This window comes from Carcharodon carcharias, chromosome 6 (assembly GCF_017639515.1).
Source record: "Carcharodon carcharias isolate sCarCar2 chromosome 6, sCarCar2.pri, whole genome shotgun sequence".
Classification (NCBI taxonomy): Eukaryota; Metazoa; Chordata; class Chondrichthyes; order Lamniformes; family Lamnidae; genus Carcharodon; species Carcharodon carcharias.
This window is the reverse complement of record NC_054472.1, coordinates 90,484,415-90,502,471: the sequence shown is the minus strand read 5'-3', so window position 1 is coordinate 90,502,471 and position 18,057 is coordinate 90,484,415. Positions and strand designations below refer to the sequence as shown.

At 38.7% G+C, this 18,057-nt stretch overlaps 2 protein-coding genes across 9 annotated transcripts in view; one reads left to right on the top strand and one right to left on the bottom strand.

Moving 5' to 3' along the window:
- Positions 1–9,152, bottom strand: part of armc1 (armadillo repeat containing 1) — a 31,828-nt gene extending 22,676 nt beyond the window's left edge. Inside the window, exons 1-5 of one of the 2 annotated variants that reach the window (XM_041190140.1) lie at positions 8,948–9,150; positions 8,676–8,774; positions 7,432–7,645; positions 3,579–3,670; positions 1,669–1,858 (exon numbers count right to left, since the gene is read on the bottom strand). In XM_041190140.1, the coding sequence (XP_041046074.1) occupies positions 1,669–1,858; positions 3,579–3,670; positions 7,432–7,593 (444 nt within the window). In that variant the 5' untranslated portion in view covers positions 7,594–7,645; positions 8,676–8,774; positions 8,948–9,150. Of the gene's footprint in view, positions 1–1,668; positions 1,859–3,578; positions 3,671–7,431; positions 7,646–8,675; positions 8,775–8,947 lie in introns of both variants that reach the window. The other variant, XM_041190139.1, reaches the window with a different exon arrangement.
- A 208-nt stretch (positions 9,153–9,360) lies between these two features.
- Positions 9,361–18,057, top strand: part of mtfr1 (mitochondrial fission regulator 1) — a 41,213-nt gene continuing 32,516 nt past the window's right edge. The window contains exons 1-4 of one of the 7 annotated variants that reach the window (XM_041190400.1): positions 9,383–9,785; positions 11,961–12,098; positions 12,419–12,523; positions 13,778–13,821. In XM_041190400.1, the coding sequence (XP_041046334.1) occupies positions 12,502–12,523; positions 13,778–13,821 (66 nt within the window). In that variant the 5' untranslated portion in view covers positions 9,383–9,785; positions 11,961–12,098; positions 12,419–12,501. Of the gene's footprint in view, positions 9,786–11,960; positions 12,099–12,418; positions 12,524–13,777; positions 13,822–18,057 lie in introns of all 7 variants that reach the window. The other 6 variants (XM_041190396.1, XM_041190394.1, XM_041190395.1 and 3 more) reach the window with 6 other exon arrangements.

Below are 18,057 nucleotides of genomic sequence, written 5' to 3'. Positions count from 1 at the left end.
TTTTGAACACCTTGATTGAATCTTCTCTCAACCTTCTCTTGCCTAAGGAAAATAACCTGAGTTTCTCCAATCTATCCAAAGAACTAGCGTCCCTCATCTCTGGAACCATTCTCGTAAATCCTTTCTGTACCCTCTCTAAAACAAAATTATGTTTCGCCAGGTCTAGGGTGCAGATAAACCACAAAGCAAGAGCTGATTCTATAGCAATCAAAGGTCTAGTTTCACATACATGGGGGGCATAATTTAAACAAAATAACTCGGGGAAGGTTGTTCAACATCTCAGTAGAGTTCAAATGGAGTTTTTCAAGGATTAATGCTTAGCAAACTTAATTGTGAACTTGCTGGCTTGAGTTTATAGTTGCAACCTTAAATGAAATAACAAGGAAAAATCACTTCTAAATCTTTCAGGGAAAGCTGGATGGAGTTCACAGGAATGAATATTTTATATAGCTACATGTCAAAAGGTTGACCAAGGGCAAAGAATGACGCAGAAAAAGTAGTGCTGAAGATGCAAAACTACATCAGTAAGAAGTTCCTTCAGTACTTCAAAAGTATGAGAATAGGCAAGAACAATAAAACATGCAAACAATTTGAAGAGAGGACGGGCACAAGATAGTAAAATTATGAATGACTGGTTACAAGGGGAGCCTTCAGCTAAACTCTCTTCAAAGAGTTAATGCAGAGAAAATTAATGACTTTGTTAGTATTGAGATAAAACTACTAGACAAATTAATGGATAAACCTTCAAGATAACAAATTAGTAAATATCAGTCAACACGGAGGAGTTCCAGGGAGGTGGTGGCATAGTGGCATTGTCACTGGACTGGTAATCCAAAGACCCAGCGTAATGCTCTGGGGATCCAGCTTTGAATCCCACCACAGCAGAGGGTAAAATTTGAATTCAATAAACACCTGGAATTAAAAAAGTCTAATGATAACCATGAAACCCCTGCCAATTGTCGTAAAATTCCATTTGGTTCACTAATGTCCATTAGGGAAGGAAATCTGCTGTCCTTGCCTGGTCTGGCCTACACATGACTCCAGATCCACAGCAATGTGGTTGACGATTAAATGCCCTCTGAACAAGGGCAATTAGGGATGGACACTAAATGCTGGCCTAGACAGCGACACCCACATCCCATGAACGAATAAAATAAAAATGGATTCAGAAGGGTGTAATTCAGTTGTATTCATTTTAGGGGCCGAAGTAAAACCATCAACTAAGTTGCCAGCAGTTCGACAGTCCTGCTTATTTAACGTTGATAACTGCACCACTTTGCCATATAAAATCTTTACTAAAAAAGGGAACCAGTTTTCCATTAGCATACATAAACAAAGCCACAAAAACAATGTCAAGACTTGTTGTGCAATCAGCACTAGAGATAGCACTGTGCAGTCACAGCAGAAGCATTAACTCGAACTTTACATAGCAATTCAAATTGAATAATGCTCATCAACTTGCCAAAATATTACTATGTACCCAATGAAAAACACTTTACGTCATTCATGGCACTTTAACTGTGCCTTTCCTTGTCAATCAAATTACAATTAAAGTGGAGTGGTTCACTAAAGCAAACTTAGCTCCTTATTTATACTCAACTGAAAAATGCATTTCCAAACCCCAATTAAAAATAAGCAGAAATAGTTCACACTGATTGGATTTCTTACCGCATCATCTAAACCATCTATCTGCAGAGTAACTGTTTTTGCACGTTTGTTAGTACTTCCCAGGAAAAACTGTGGTTTGCGTCTATGCGAGTTATGATCATTCGTCTGATCAGACTCTTCACCGCTCGATGACTGCAAAATTTCATACACTTCATTTGCCAAAAACTTAGTTTCACCAGGCGTTGTTGTTCTGAAATGAAATTACATAAAGTCAAATCTCTGCTAAAGATGTTTTAAACTCATTCAAAGTCAAACCCTGTTAATAATAAACTAAAGACCTTCTCTCCAGCATAAGGTCATAAGCGAGGACGTTCACTGATGATTGCAGTGTTCAATACAATTCACGACTCCTCAAACACTGAAGCATTCCATGCTCGCATGCAGCAGGACCTCGGCAACATTCAGACTTGGGGTGATAAGTGGCAAATAACATGCACACCACACAAGTGCCAGGCAACTCTCTTCTCCAACAAGAGAGAATCTAACCATTCTCCTTGACATTCAATGGCATCACCTTCACTGAATCTCCCATCGTCATTTTGGAAATTACCATTGACCAGAAACTGAATTGGACCAGCCACATAAATGCTATGTCAACAAGAGCAGGTCAGAGGCTAGTAACCTGTCTCCTGATTCCCCAAAGCCTGTCCACTACCTACACAGCACAAATCAGGAGTGTGATGGAATACTCCTCCCTTGCCTGAATGAGTACAGCTCCAACAGCTCTCAAGAAACTCAACATCATCCAGAACAAAGCAGCCTGCTTGATCATCCCATTCACCACCTTCAACATTCACTCTCTCCACCACTGATGCACAGTGGCAGCAACACGTACTATCGACGAGATGCACTGCAGCAATTTCCCAAGGATCCTTCGACAGCACCTTGCAAGCCTGCACCTCCATCAGCTTGAAGGGCAAGGGCAGCAGATGCATGGAGACAGCAGCACCTGGAAGTTCCTCTCCAAGCCACACACACCACCTTGACTTGGAACTATATCGATGTTCCTTCACTGTCACTGAGTCAAAATCACAAACATTGCTGTGGGTGTACTCACCCCACCTGGACTGCAGCGGTTCAAGAAGGCAGCTCACCACCACCTTCTCAATGGCAATTAGGGATGGGCAATAAAAATGCTGGCCTAGTCAGTGGCGCCCACGTCCCATGAAAGAATAATAAAAAACCTAGAAGGATAAGGGCAGACATGCGGGGACATCACTACCTGCAAGTTCTCCTCCAAGCTGCACACCATCCTGACTTGGAACTACATTGTGGTTCCTTTACTGTCACTAGGTCAAAATCCTGAAACTCCACAACATCATCTAGGCTAGATGGACTATAACAGTTCAACAGGGCAGGTCACCAACCCCTTCTCAAGGAGAACTAGGGGTTGTCAATAATTGCTGGCCTTGCCAGTGATACTCACATCCCAAAAACAAGTCAAAAAGAAAAACTGAAATCTATGGCATGTTAAATTTGGTATGTGGAGTAGCACATGCCATTAACACTCCTCCCTCAATCTCCTATGAAATATCCCATTATAAAAATGTCTATATTCACCGTGTGCTATACCTATGAGTGGTGTTTCAACATCAAAACTCTCATGGATTCCTCATAACTTGATGGTATTATGCAATTTCTGCTATTCAATATGAAGCATACGACATTAGCAAATTTATTCTCAAAGTGCAAGTTTGGTCATGTCAAATGCTGCAATATTCATCTCCTTTGAGGAAAGGGACACCATTATCCAAAACAGTTTTTTCATAATTTATAGGAACATAAGAATTCAGGTCCTTAATAAGACTATTTAAAAAACTCTTAGGAAAACATTCAAGAATGGAATCCTTATAAAACCCAAGGAAGATGCTGTTTTCAACTTTCAAATTAACCTGGGAATATAGACTTACTTTTGAATCACATTTTGTAAGCTCAGCATCATGCCTAGTTCACTTTTCATTTTCTCTCTGCTGGAACGACATTCTGCCAGATAGCGCAGAGCCTGAGGTGTAGAAGGGAAAAAAAAAACGTAGCTGCATTAGTCATTACTGACAATAGGAAAAACAACATTTTACAATAACAACTGAGAAAACCAATTAGGACAGGTGGAGAACACAAATGAGGTCATATTTTCTGCACAACTTCTCTCCTTTAAATTAGTGTTATAGTGATGCTGTTAGACTATCAAAGTTACTATAGTGGGTGTGAAAAAAAACAACTCACTTCAGACTTGCTGTCAAGATCAGAAACAAAAGTAGTTTTAAGTTTATGACAATCCAAATAATGGAACTATGCAAATTACATTTCAGGTTATATAACAACTCATACTATAATCATGGCTTTGAATATGGAGTTTCCATCTATACTTCTAAGTTGCTCAAAACATCACAGCAATCTGACTAATCTCTGCATCCACAAACAACATGGAAGGATAGGCATGATATGAAGCAATACTCATGATGATAAAGTTACCAAGGAAATACAAAGGAATTCTATTGAAAAATATGCCAGGATTTTTAAAAGGTCATTGCAAGCTGCAGGAAAATTACAAGCAATGGTCAACAGACTAGGGTGTGACATACTTTTCAATGTTAAGGAATTATTTATTACCAGGACAACTCATTCTCTACGTTTTCATGGAATAAAATTAGTCATCACACTGCTTTGCATCCGTAACAATCTTAAAAAAAATGAAAGCCAGACATGTCATGATGGGTTTTTCTGACCTAGAGAAATTGACAAACTATTAAAACTGTTAATGGTCCCATGAGTTCCAAAATAGTCACAACTACTTGGGTTTCATGTTTATATAACTTCTGCATAGGAAGTATTTAATGAATTTGCCAGCTCATCAGCTAAATAGCAAAATCGTCCAAACCACAATTATAGACGAGCAACTCCACGAGAGATCTGCTGGAATACCTTAAAGATTCCTTCTTGCAAGTGAAGCAAAGTTTGCTAGTACTTTCTCATCATGTTTGTCACAATAGAATGTGATTACAGTTAGCCCTTCAGTACAGTGCAATGATTGTCAAGGTGCTGTACCACAGTAAAGTATTTCATCTCCATTTTCACCATGCGAATTTCCCCGTTTCTGCCTTATTACATTTTATTTTGGCAATTTTCTTTGACACTTCCAATATATTTTGCTGTGCACCAGCGCTCCTAAACATTGTGGATATTATAGTCAAATCAAAATTGTACCCCATTTCCAAGATGGATTGCTTCAGATTTTTTCTTCATTGTGTAAAGTTGCAAATGTTGTCAGAACTGTTAGCCATTTTGCTGACGAAATGCAATTTACTGCTTTTTATCGAATGGAATATACATATCAGCATGCATGCATATGATCTATTTGCCATGCATTTAGTTTTGCCACACTTTTATTCATTGTTCGTCCTGTTGTTGACACAATTTGCGTGCTTCTCAATTGTAGTTGAGAGAGTTTATTCCGCATTCCATTTTATTTTTCTCTGCCCCATTACATCGCACCACAGAAAATGTCACTGTTCTCCACATGTTTAGGTGAGCCAAAGAAAAATGGGATTAAAATTTTTATAGAATTCAATAGAAATGGCTAGGCAACATAAGCGAGTTCCAGTTTATGTGCCTCATTTTTATTAATGGTGGATTCAGCATGTCAATTGTCCCAATTTTGGAGTGCTATTCCTAAATTTAAATACTTTCTTGGCACTGTTGGAACTTCTGAGACCCTTCTTTGGAGCTTGGGGTGGTGGTGGTTGTGGCTGGGGAGAAAAGGGAGAATAAAGGAAGTACGTGTTTACTCCCCATCTTCCACAATATTCAACATAATTAACATATTATTCTATAAAGCAATAAGATGCACAAGTACAAAATATTTTGCAGGCACCTGGTACTTGAACAAGTAGATTTTTTTTCCTGAATGTTTTACATCATGGGTACCTGCCATACAAAACAATTCTGCCACTATGCTTTGTTACCTCATCAACAATTTAATTTTAATCACAGCACATACTGTGCTGGTGCTCTGTCTTTCCCTGCTCAAATGGTCAGGAAGAAGCTACCAGCTGGTACCACAGTCAATCTGAATTCAGCTCACCTGCACACTCTTATCTTGTTTCTCCCCTTCATATTAGTCTTTGGTCAAGAGCACACATTTCCATCCTATTCCTCTGCCATTAGTCATATAAGCTAGTTAGTATGAGGTATATACACAAGGCATGGCTACATTGACATGAAATCCAATATTTCCTCTATACCTGATAGACTGCAATTATTTTCCAGCAAAATTCCATCTTTCTGCTAGGTAATCCTAGAAGTACTTTAATTTAAAGCTACAAAGTATTTCCTTTCCATCTCAGTCCAAAATGGTCAACGCCTTATCCTGAGAATATAACCCCTACATGCTGCAGTCAGGTGAAAACAGCCACTCAGCACAATACCTTTAAGAATTGTGTATGGTTCAGAAGGTTTAGGCCTGTTCTACTCAATCTCACCTCATAGGACAGCCCTCTTGTACCAAGGATTGACCTAATGAACCTTTGTTGCATTCCTTCTAAAACAAGCATATCTGGCCTTCGGTAAGGAGATCAAAAATGTGCACAGCACTTCAGATGTGGTCTCACCAAGGCCCTGTATAAACGCGCCAAGACTTCCTTTCTCTTATACTCTAACTTCCTTGCAATAAAGGATAACATGCCATTTGCCTTCCAAATTGTTTGCTATTAACTTTAAGTTTCACCGATTCATGTACAAGAACACACAAATTCCTCTGAATACTCAAATCAATAAAAGTGACAGAAATTGATAAGGCTGTTTAAAAAAACAATTCAGGTTACTTGACTTTACAAATAGGGACAAAGAATACAAAAGGAAGGCAGTTATGGCAAACATTTATAAAACACTGCTAGGCTTCAGCTAGTGTGTTGTGTCTAATTCTGAGCATTATGCTTTGGAAAGGATGAAAATAGTTGAGGGGGTGCAGAGGAGATTCACCAGAATTATAACAAGGATGAAGGATTTCAGTTATGTGGAGAGACTAGAGGAGGGGCGATCGTTCTCCTTTGAGCAGACAGAGTTAAGGGCTGCCCAATTGTAGAATCACATCTAACAGTAGACATTTTGTTTTGGGTTTTGCAAGAGCAGGCTGGTTGAGTGCCAAACAATCCAGAGTACGCTAATAACTACACTAACAACCAATTTAAGATAATCAGTTGAGCTTGTAACTTGGCTCATTTACTCTTGCCAGAAGTGACATATGCAGAGGCCCATTCTGTGCAAGCAAAAGGAACATGTTCAAGCCTTGCACCTTCTTCGAATTACCCAGGAGCATGGGGAGCCTATAGTTTCCCCATTGCTTTCTCCATGGCAACGTCTTGGCCAGGGTTGACTTGCCAAACAATCAGTGCTCTTTTCTCCTGCAGTATAAATTGCTGTGATGGTTTGTAATTTGGCATTCTTGAGTACAAGATGAAATGCTTCGACAATATGTCTCAATTTTGTTACATTTGTTAATTTTTGCAATATACAAGATAGATGATATTTACTGAAACCCAGCTATAAACTGCATCACTCTGAAATGAGTTAGAAAAGTGACAACACCCAACAATTCTGTTTGATTTTTGCTCTCTCGTGCTACTAAAGCTCTTAATTAACAAAGGTTGTGAATCAATTATAAATAGCTGTTAAGGTACTAAATGCAAGAATTTTGGGTAGATGCTTATCTTCCATCAGTAATTAATTTTGAAAATTGCAATACATTGAGCAGATAAGTTAACTTACCAACAATGCAGAGTAAACAACTTGAGGATTTGAGTGGTCTAGGAACAGGATCAACCCAGGCAGACATCCCTGATCCTGAACAATCGCTCGCCTGTTTAAGGGGTCAGATGCTAAATCTTGCAGCTGGTTTACTACTGCTAATGCATCAGGCTCCCCACTCATTGTGCCACCATCCACTATGCCATATGTTTTAAGCAATTTTCTCAATAATGCACTGTAGAAGTAAAATAGGCATGCATTAAACCATTAACAAGTTAAATATATTTAGTCAGATTTGACAGATCTTGTCTTACTTAAATCCCTTGCATAGCCAGTTAAATTCATACTTAAGCCATTGTTGTAGGCAACAGTCTTTCTGATGAGGCAGTTTTTCATGACATTGTATACTTTCAAATAAATGTTATTTGCAATATCAGATAAGAAAATTCAACTATCATGCACTTAACCTGTAAAGTATTAAATTGAGAGTAAAGCAATAAGATTTATACTGCAAGAAAACACCAAGATTGAAAAAAGCCATTAGGCAGCCCAACTGATCACATGTTCGAAGAAAATCAGAGTTGAAGCATCACAAATCAAGGGCATATACTGTGAAATGGAGTGAGACCCATTGGATAGCCGATAGGCCTCCTTCTGTGATGTAATGTTCTCACGATTATTTGAAATCCCTCCATGGTCTCACATCAGCCTAGCTATGTAACCTCCTCCAACACTAAAACTGATATAGCTGCATTCCTCCAATTTTGGCCTCTTGCACAACTCCACTTTGCTTCAACATTGGCAGCCAACCCTTTAACTGCTTCGGCCCAAGTTCTAGAATTTCCTCCCTAAATGTCATCACTCTCTCTTCTTGCCGACAATCCTTAAAAGTTACTTCTTCAGCCAAGATTTTGGTCAACTATCTAAATACCCCCTTATGTGGCTGGATGTCAAATTATGTTTGATTATGGATCCTGGGATGCTTCTTGGGGTGTTTTACTAGGATAAGAGCAGTACATAAACGCAAGTAGTTGTCATATCATTCTATGGTCATATCCAAGGTCACTGGGGTTCATAAAAAATGGCTATACCAGCAAATATCCTGGAATCCCATGTAACATAAAATCGGATATGTTAATTAATTATGAATCAAAGGCTAAGAATCAAAATTATGCAACACCAAACTCAACACATGCTAAAACTACAAACAAAAACAAAAAAGTATGTTCTATCAAACATGTCTATCAATATACAGCGAAAAATACCATAAAATCAAGACTTAAGAAACTCTGCAAACGTTCATCGTGCATTTTCACCGGATAGTTTAAGGATCCAACTTCCAGAAATATTCTTTAGTCAGAAGTCTGAAATATAACGCAATTTAAATCAGGTGTAAACGCTAACGTAACGCATGGGCTGAAGAGTTAAGCCTGATAATATTTCATATTCAAGATACAGCCCTCCGCCCGCAGCCGCCTCATTGCAGAACTCCCCGTTCATCCCATTTAACCTCCAGTGGCCACGGGCCTCAACGTACCTTAACACCCGACACTTGTTTGGCTCTTCGGTTATTGCTTACGTTCACTACTCCTTCGATCACTCGTCAATGCTACCAACAAATCCCCTCCGTTTCAACGGATACAACAACTCAATAAAGCATTAACAATGCCGTTCTCTCCGCAGCTCCGCATCGCCTTGAACCAACCCGGCCCTGCACACCGCACTTACTCAATTTCGGGCATCTCATTGGCTCAAGCAGCTCCTGCTAGGATAGCCTATCCGGCATTGTGTTATTGTCGTATTTTTATTCCACTCTGCAGATTTATTTTTAAATAAATGGGAATTATTTGAACACAATATGTATTAATTTTGAACATTTACCATAAAGAGTATTTTAATTGTATTAAACACATCCAATTCCGGTTGAAAGGTTGAATGGACGGTTAGGGCCATGGCTGACTGGGGACGTGCCGGAAGTGACTGTCTCGCGCTACTTCAGGGTCAGTTGGTAAGAAGCTCGAACCAGTGAAGGATTGAGGTGAGAGGGCATTACCCGGGGCAGGACCCCGCCCAGGGGAGGGCAGGACAGGACTCGGGGTTTTATAGTCAAGCCTTTTACAGAGAGTAACAGAAATACCTGGAAAAACTCAGCAGTTCTGGCAGCATCGGCGGAGAAGAACACAGTTGACGTTTCGAGTCCTCATGACCCTTCAACAGATGTCTCCAGGTTGCCTGCTTCAGCTATTAGTCTGACCCGATGCTTCATTCAATCTTTTAAAGCCATTTCTTTTGCACAGTTGTTTCTTGGTGGTGGGAAAGGAAGAATCTGTTCTTTCTGTGCGTTGTCTTTTCTTTTTGTGACTGGACCGAACCGAGTGAGTGTAATCTGATCATTACTGATTAACAGATTAATCACATTATTTGGGAATGCAGGGGGACCTGTTATGTACAAAGTGTGTACAAAGTTATCGAATTAAAAACAAAAAAACTGCGGATGCTGGAAATCCAAAACAAAAAATAAAAAATGCCTGGAAAAACTCAGGTCAGGCAGATGCTGCCAGACCTGCTGAGTTTTTCCAGGTATTTTTTAAAGTTATCGAATTGTTCTGTATGCAAAATGGCTTTTCGAAAATTGAATTTGGCCTCCTGATTGTGTTGAATAAACATTACTGTATGCCGACACAAATTCTCATCTAGGTATTTGCTTATGCAACGTTTGATTAAACGAGCGTGATGGTCGTATTTACTAAGATTTAACATTGTTGCAAGTATCTTGGATGTTGGGCAGTGAATTATTCTTAGTCTGAAGATTTTTAATGAGTGCACTGATGCTTCCACATTTTTTAAAAAAAACGATATTCACTTGTCGTGAACAAGTTCGAAAACATTCAGAAAAGAACACTGAAACAGGTAACGCATAACAAAGCCACTCGGACACAAGTTGAACAACTGTGAATACTGTATGTGGTTCCTTACTGAAAAGTGGAAGAAGTTCTGCCTGGATTTGGCTAGAAATCTCTTGGACCACTACCCCCTCCCCCCAAAAGTAAATGAGTGATGGAATAAAGGAGAAAAGACACCATTCCACAAATAAGATATAGAATAAATAGACTGAGACAGCACAGTCCCATGCTTTATAAAACACATAAATAATGATTGATAATTTAATGAACTCAACCTGACAAAGATGATCTATGGACAAAAATGATCTAGATACAAAATAGAGTGCAGTCAACCTTTCACTTCTATTCTGTAAATTAAGTAGGTGTGCATTTTGCAATGTATTGTAATTGTGTGTATGTTGAAATAATCTTATTTATTAATCTTATTTTATACTTTTTATTTATATAATTGTCATGATTTATGATTACTTGTTTTATTTGTATTGTCATCACCATTCAGCATTATGGTTTTTCAATCAGCCAATTATCTATTATAATGGAATTGTCCATGTAAACTTGAAATTCCTGTTGCCTGGAGGCACATAGTTAGATTGAGTTGATCAGTGATTTTCTCTGCCAACCCTCACTCCCTTCTCATTTGCCTAATTAAAATGATGTTATGGTTTAATGGGAAATTGTGGTGTGTATTGCATGAACAGGCAAATCTGTTTCCAAAATTTAAGAATTCTCTGTTAACAGCACATGTATATTCATTTCAGTTGCATGTCAATTTTTGTTTAATTTTTCTGTTACTGGTTACTTTGAGGGGAAATTAATAGTTATATTGTATACTAAAGCAACTTAATTAAGGCTCCAATGTGTAACATAACCTTCTGGATTGAATATGGCCAGAAGAACTTGAATGCTGGTTTGTGGCTGGTTGTTCAGGCAACTGGCCCTTTTTGTTTAGATTGCACAACTCAAGGTTCACCCTTTATGATATTGCTTAGTTCTTTGCAATCTGGGGTGATCAACACATTCTATTAACAAATCATCACAGAGCAACTGTAGCCAGCCCTAACTATGACATTTACCTGTGTATCTTAAGCTAGACCTGGTGTCGTTCTGAACATTTAAGTGTTAAAAAAGGAACAAATGCATGAAATAGGCAAAAGTTGAGAAATTTGAGTTTTAAATTTTAATGTCATAATGTGCGCAAATTCAAATTTAAAAGTTTAGAATGTTATAGAGCAAATTTTGTGACCATTAAATGCTTCTATAGGATGGCCTCATACTGAGCATCACTACCTCATTGTTTTAATGTACTGAGTATATAATGCCAATTCTGTAACTCCACAAATGGACGATCGTTACTTAAAAAGTAAACTTGAGCACCACTGAAGCAGTTTTAACTTCTATTTTCTTAATTGGGTGTGAAGGCCCAAAGCAATACCATTTTGCATTGATGCTACAGTAGTAATGTAAATACACCATCTGACTTTTTTGCTCAACAGCTTTTGGCTCATATTGTGTAATAGCTTTTTGTTACAAGCTGAACCGTTTTATTGGTTGAAAATAAAATGGTGAGGAATGTGTCTCGTGATTTTGTTTTTAAATTATATCTATGTCTGTATGTGGCTGTTTGATTATATTAAATCTTTCCTTCAGTTGAATGATGGGACTGCGTAAAGCTTCCAGACTCCTAATTAATGTGGATTGCAAAGCTGTGGTACAGCTTTAATGTTTCTATTCCTTATTCAGATGATTAGGATGATGTTGGGATATGCTGGAATGGACATGGATTCAGTAAGTTAAATACTTCTCTCTTCTTGATTGTCGTATTTTGAACTAAAAAAATATAAACTTTGCCCTAGGATTGCATAAGTAAACAAAATTTATACCCACAGTTCTGAACACACAAGGATCCGGGTATTAGGCAATAAGGAACACATCAGATTTTCAGTCACTGCATTTGTTGTTCTTGGACTTGTTGGTAATTGTATGGTCTTAAATCATACAGAAAATCTCTCTATAATTTGATTTGTCAGTAGTTTGAATACTCAAGTGTAGCTGAAAGTTAACTTTTCATGAGTTCTATTCTCTAAATGTTAAAAAATTGCTTCCAGTTGCAGCCCTTTTGGTCAAACAAACCTTATGGCTCGTCTCGTAGTATTATTCGGAGAATAGGCTCTAGCTTGCCTCTTAAACCATGTCCAAGAGTTCATTTTCAGGTAAGACAAACCATTGAATGGTTATTAGTTACCTCATGGTGTAAATAGAGAACTGATGGCTAATGTAAAGATAAATGAGAAAGGTGAAGATTTTTTAAAACATGTTTGCATTGGGATAGTGGCAGAATGCAATGGTAGCTGGTTTGTACTCGTGATTCTCGATGTGATTGGGAGCAGGCATACCCATCTCACTTATATCTGTAAGAAAACAGGCATTTACTTAAAAGCATTATAGCAGTTTTACAACAGTAGAATATGGTATAATTTAGATTGGGGAAGGTCATTGATTACTAATCCCTTTTGTAAAGAGGGCCTTCAACCAGTGGAGTTTGAGAAGTACTGACTGTTTAGCACTCAAAGGTGCAATAGATTCTGTATGACACCAAGTAAGCTGTAAGTGTTCCTTACAACTAGATTGGCTCTACGTCTAGCACCATTTATAATAAGGATTTTTTAGACTTGTGGTCTCAAGACCCTTCTGCTTGATAATGCTAGCAAAATAATTGAATATTAATTGAGGTTTGTGTTCTGTTTGGTGTCACAATGTCAGCTGGACAAATTTTGTAAACACCTTCACTCTTGAATTTCAAACAACCATTGCGACAGAAGAAATCGGTATCTTTCCAGTTAAGCTATTGGAAACTGCTAAATTTGCTTTTCTGCTACAATTGACTTAAGTGAGATTGCTTTATTTTCTAGTGCAAGCAGTTTTGATCCAAAATATAACACATTGCATTACTGTGAATAATTTTGGTGAATACATTTTTAAAAACATTTCAAAGCTGATATTTGTCTGGTAACCATTGATTTGATTTTCAGAATAAACTCTACTATAAACTGTTAAGAATGTTCTTACAGTTAAGGTCCTTAATGTTTAAGAAAAAATGGCATTTAGTTGATTGTGATTTTACTTAATTTCTGCCATTTGATTCATAATTAATTTCTGCCATTTGATTCATAATTAATTTCTGCCATTTGATTCATAGTTAACTAATCACCCAGAGTAAGCCATATTATAGGCCTTCAACCTACGATCACTTTAAGGCAGTGCTAAGCATTGGCATGCATCTTCAGGCCTTTCATTTTTTACACTCTACACTTTAGTTTGAAATTTTCTAAGCCAATATATTTATTATTGTAAAATATTTATCAATAACCTGGTACAAGTCTTCAGAAATATCTGAATGTCAACTGTGATTGATTATTTTCTACTCTTGCAAGCATTTTTTCCTCTTTATTGTCTCTTTCTGATAGCTCTGTTCACATTCCTATTGGATTGTGCAGTCTTCCTGCTGCAGGTCAGTGGCCTATGATTGTTTACAAAAGATATTGTCTTGGAGTTGCATGCAAAATTGTGCTTGATCATCTGTTACTTGGAACATAATTGTAACTCTGTAATATAGAGTTCAGCTTGAATATTTGGACTGTTAAGAATAAGCACGAAATTTTTAAGAGATTAACCTCACAAAATCACATCGCTAGGCAGTGTTTCATGATGGAGCCCCAGGGAACTGAATCGCAGTACTGTATTAAGGATGTAGATTTGATGAGATTTCTTTTGCCTCTGTCAGGGACTGAAAATATAAGGGGAAACCAGGCTTATCTTTCACTGTACTTAAGTACCTCAAATCGAGTTAGATTTGGAGTGGGTATAAGCAGAGGTCTGGACATTGTTTATCAATCTGTTTTATCGGTCACAGCTGTTAAGTGTCAATGGCATATCGAAGAGAGAAAAACTGTTGTTTTACTCAAAAAATATATGAAGTACAGCACTATTCAACCTTAAACTGCAAAACTAGGTTTGATTTCTCAAACTAATTGAAATTAACTTCATTGTGAATACTACACAATCATCTCTCATTCTTCTAAACTCCAGAGAATATAGGCCCAATTACTCAGCCTCTCATTGTTAGACAACCCTCCCATCCCAGGAAGCAACCCAGTGAACCTTTGCTGTACTGCCTCCAGGGCAAGTATATGCTTCCTTTAAATATGGAGACCCAACCTGTACACCGCATTCTAGGTGTGCTCTCAACGAAGCCCTGTACAATTGTAGTAAGACATCGTTATACTTGTCTAATGCTTATTCCAATCCCCTTGTAGTAAAGGCCAACATGCCGCTTGCCTTCCTAATTGCTTGCTACATCTGCATGCTAACATCGTACACCCTAGTTTCTGAACATCAACATTTACAAGTTTCGTGCCTATAAAAAAAAAAAATCCTGCTTTTTTGTTCTTGCAACCAAAGTGAATAACTTTGCACTTCCCCACATCATACTCAATTTGCCATCTTGTTGCCCACTCACTTAACCTGCCTATATATCTTTGCAGCCTCTGTGTCCTCAGTTTGCATTCCTAGCTTGTATCGTCAGCAACCATGACATTATCCTTTGTCTCTTTGTCTAAATCATTGATTGATGCAGATTAATTAGCTGAGGCTGCAGCATTGATCCTTGCAGCACTCCACTAGTCACAGCCTGCCAACTTGAAAATGCTCCCTTTATCCCTACTCTGTTCTTCTGTCCATTAACTAATTCTCTATCCATGCTAATATATTACCCCACAACTTTGGCATGGACTTGATGGGTCAAATTGCTTCTTTGTGTGCTGTAAATTACTGAGTCCTTACATAAAGTGTGGCACCTTATCAAGTGCCTCTTGAAAATCCAAGTATACTACATCTACTGGTTCCCCTCTATCTGCCCTACTAACTACATCCTCCAAAAACTCTAAAATTTGTGAAACACTATTTCCCTTTTGTGCAGCTGTGTTGACTTGTTCTCATCATACTATTTAAATACAGAGAATGCTGGAAAAATTCAGGCCTGGCAGCATCTGTGGAGAGAGAAACAGTTACGTTTCAAGTCCATATGACTCAGAGATAAAGAGAAGTAGAAATATGATGCATTTTAGGAGGGGCTGGAGCAAGATAGAAGGTCAGGGATAGGTGACAGCTTGATATTGACAAAGATGTTATGGCACAAGAGAAAGGGAGCCTCAATGGGTAGTGTTTAAGACTAAAGAAGGTGCGGATAGTGGCATAAAGCTAAGCTAGCAGAATGTGTTAATAGCAGAACAAAGATCAGTGCTCCGAAAGCACAACATAGGACCATCTGTCACTTGTTTCTATGTGGGGGTTGGGGGGGGTTTGAGGAAAAGGATAAAAAATAAATAAAATTTTTAAAAAATAGAAAAATGAATAAATAAAAAGACATTAAAATTGGATTTTAAAAGGGGTAAAGATGGAGGAGAAAGTTCATGGTCTGAAGTTGTTGAACTCCATGTTAAGTCCAGAAGGTTGTAAAGTGTCCCATTGGAAGATGAGGTGCTGTTCCTCCAGCTTGCATTGGCCTTCACTGGAACATTGCAGCAGGCTAAGGATCGATATGTGGGCATGCAAGCAAGATGGTGTGTTGAAATGTGCTATATCTGGAAAAAGTTATCGATTTTGCTTCCAATTTCCACCCATCTCCTTCCTTCACATAGTCCATCTCCGACACTTACCTTCCTTAACCTCTCTGTCTCCTTTTTCAGACAGCATTCCATAAGGACCATTCCCTCTGTGACACCCTGGTCCACTCGTCCATCACTCCCAGCTCCTCATCCCTTGGCCACACACCTTCCCATGCAAACCATGGAATTGTAAAAGTTGCAACACCTGCCCCTTTACCTCCTCCCCCCTCACCGTCCAAGGCACCAAACACTCCATTCAGGTGAAGCAGCACTTCACTTACACCACCTTCAATTTGGTCTACTGTATTCACTGTTCCCAGTGAAGTCGTCTCTATGTTGGGGCAACTAAACACAGACTGGGTGACCGCTTTAGGGAACGCCTTTGCTCAGTCCACAAGCATGACCCAGACCTTCCTGTCACTTACCATTGCAGCACATCATCTTGTTCACATGCTTTCATTTCCCTCTAATAATACTATTATTTTCTAAATGCATTGTAAAGACTTCCTTAATAATAGATTCCAGCACTTTCCCAACAATTCATGTCAGACTAACTGGCTTGTAGTTCCCTATTTTCTTTCTCCCATCTCCCTTGAATATTGGTGTTATGTTTGTTAACTTCTATTCTGCTTGGACCATTCCAGAATATTGAGAATTTTGGAAAATCATAGCAGATTCATTATCTCTTCAGCTACCTCCTTTAGAACCCTAGGGCGTAAGCTATGATGTCCTGGGGAGCTGTTGGATTTTAGCCCCTTGGGCTTATCTTTAAGGGACTAACATTTCTCTTTCTAGTTTACAAAGTTGCAATTTTCATTCATTCATGGGATGTCACTGGCAAGGTCAGTGTTTATTACCCTTTGCTAATTGTACTTGAGAAGGTGGTGGAGAAACAGCAATATATTTCCAAAACTTGCTCTGTGATTTGGAGATGGTGGTGTTCCCAGACAACTGCTGCCCTTAGATGGTAGAAGTTGTAGGTTTATAAGGTGCTGTTGAAAGAAACCTTGGCAAGTTGCTGCAGTGCTGCTTATAGTTGGTACACATTTCAACCGCACTGTACCTGTGGTGGAGGGAGTGAATGTTCATTTTGGTTGGGTTGCCAAATCAAGTTTTTTTTTGTCCTGAATGGTAGTGAGCTTCTTCAACGTTGTTGGTAAATGTGGAGTATTTCATCACACTCCTGATTTCTACTTTGTAGATGGTGGAAAGTTTCTGGAGTCAGGTTGAGTAACTCGCCACTACCTAGCCTCTGATCTGCTCTTGCAGCCACAGTATTTACATGTTCTTTCCAGTTATGTTTCTGGTCAGCGGTGACTCCCTGCCCCAAAGGGTGCTGTGAGTGGGGGATTCAACCATGGTAATGTCATTGAATGTCATGGGGAGGTAGTTAGACTCAATGGTGACAGCCATTGCCTGGTACTTTAACTTCCATGCCACTTACCTACCCAAGGTAGGATGTTGTCTAGGTCTTGCTTCATGTGGGCACCAACTGTTTCATTGAAAGGAGTTGTGAATGGAACTGAAAACTAATCATCAGCCAGCATCCCCACTTTTGACTTTATAATGGGGGAAAGGTCATTGAAGCAGCTGAAGATGGTTGGGCCTGGGACACAGCCCTGAGAAACTTTTGCAGCAATGCCCAAAGTGGTGGAAGGAGTTTATAAACACTGTCATTGAGAGCTACAAAAATAAGAATGCAGCACAACTTTCCTTTATATAGTGCGTTTAATATATAAAAAAATCCAAGATAATTAAATGAATGAGATGATGCGCATTGAGATATGAAGGGAGTGCAATGCAGATGACTCTTAATTAAGGATGGGCAATAAATGCTGGCCTAGGCAGCTATGCCAACATGAAAAAATAGTGAGAGGTGGCCAAAATATTGACCAAAGGGATGGATTTCAGGGAAGTGGTTAAAGGAGTGGAGAGAACCAGGGAATTAATTCCTGTGGGTAGGTTTCAGGCAATTCAAAGCCTGGTTATCAATGATGAGGTGGAAGGGAGTGGGAAATACAAATGGCTGAAATCAAGGGAATGGTGAGTGGGGCAGGGTATATGAAGCAAAGTTTTGGGCA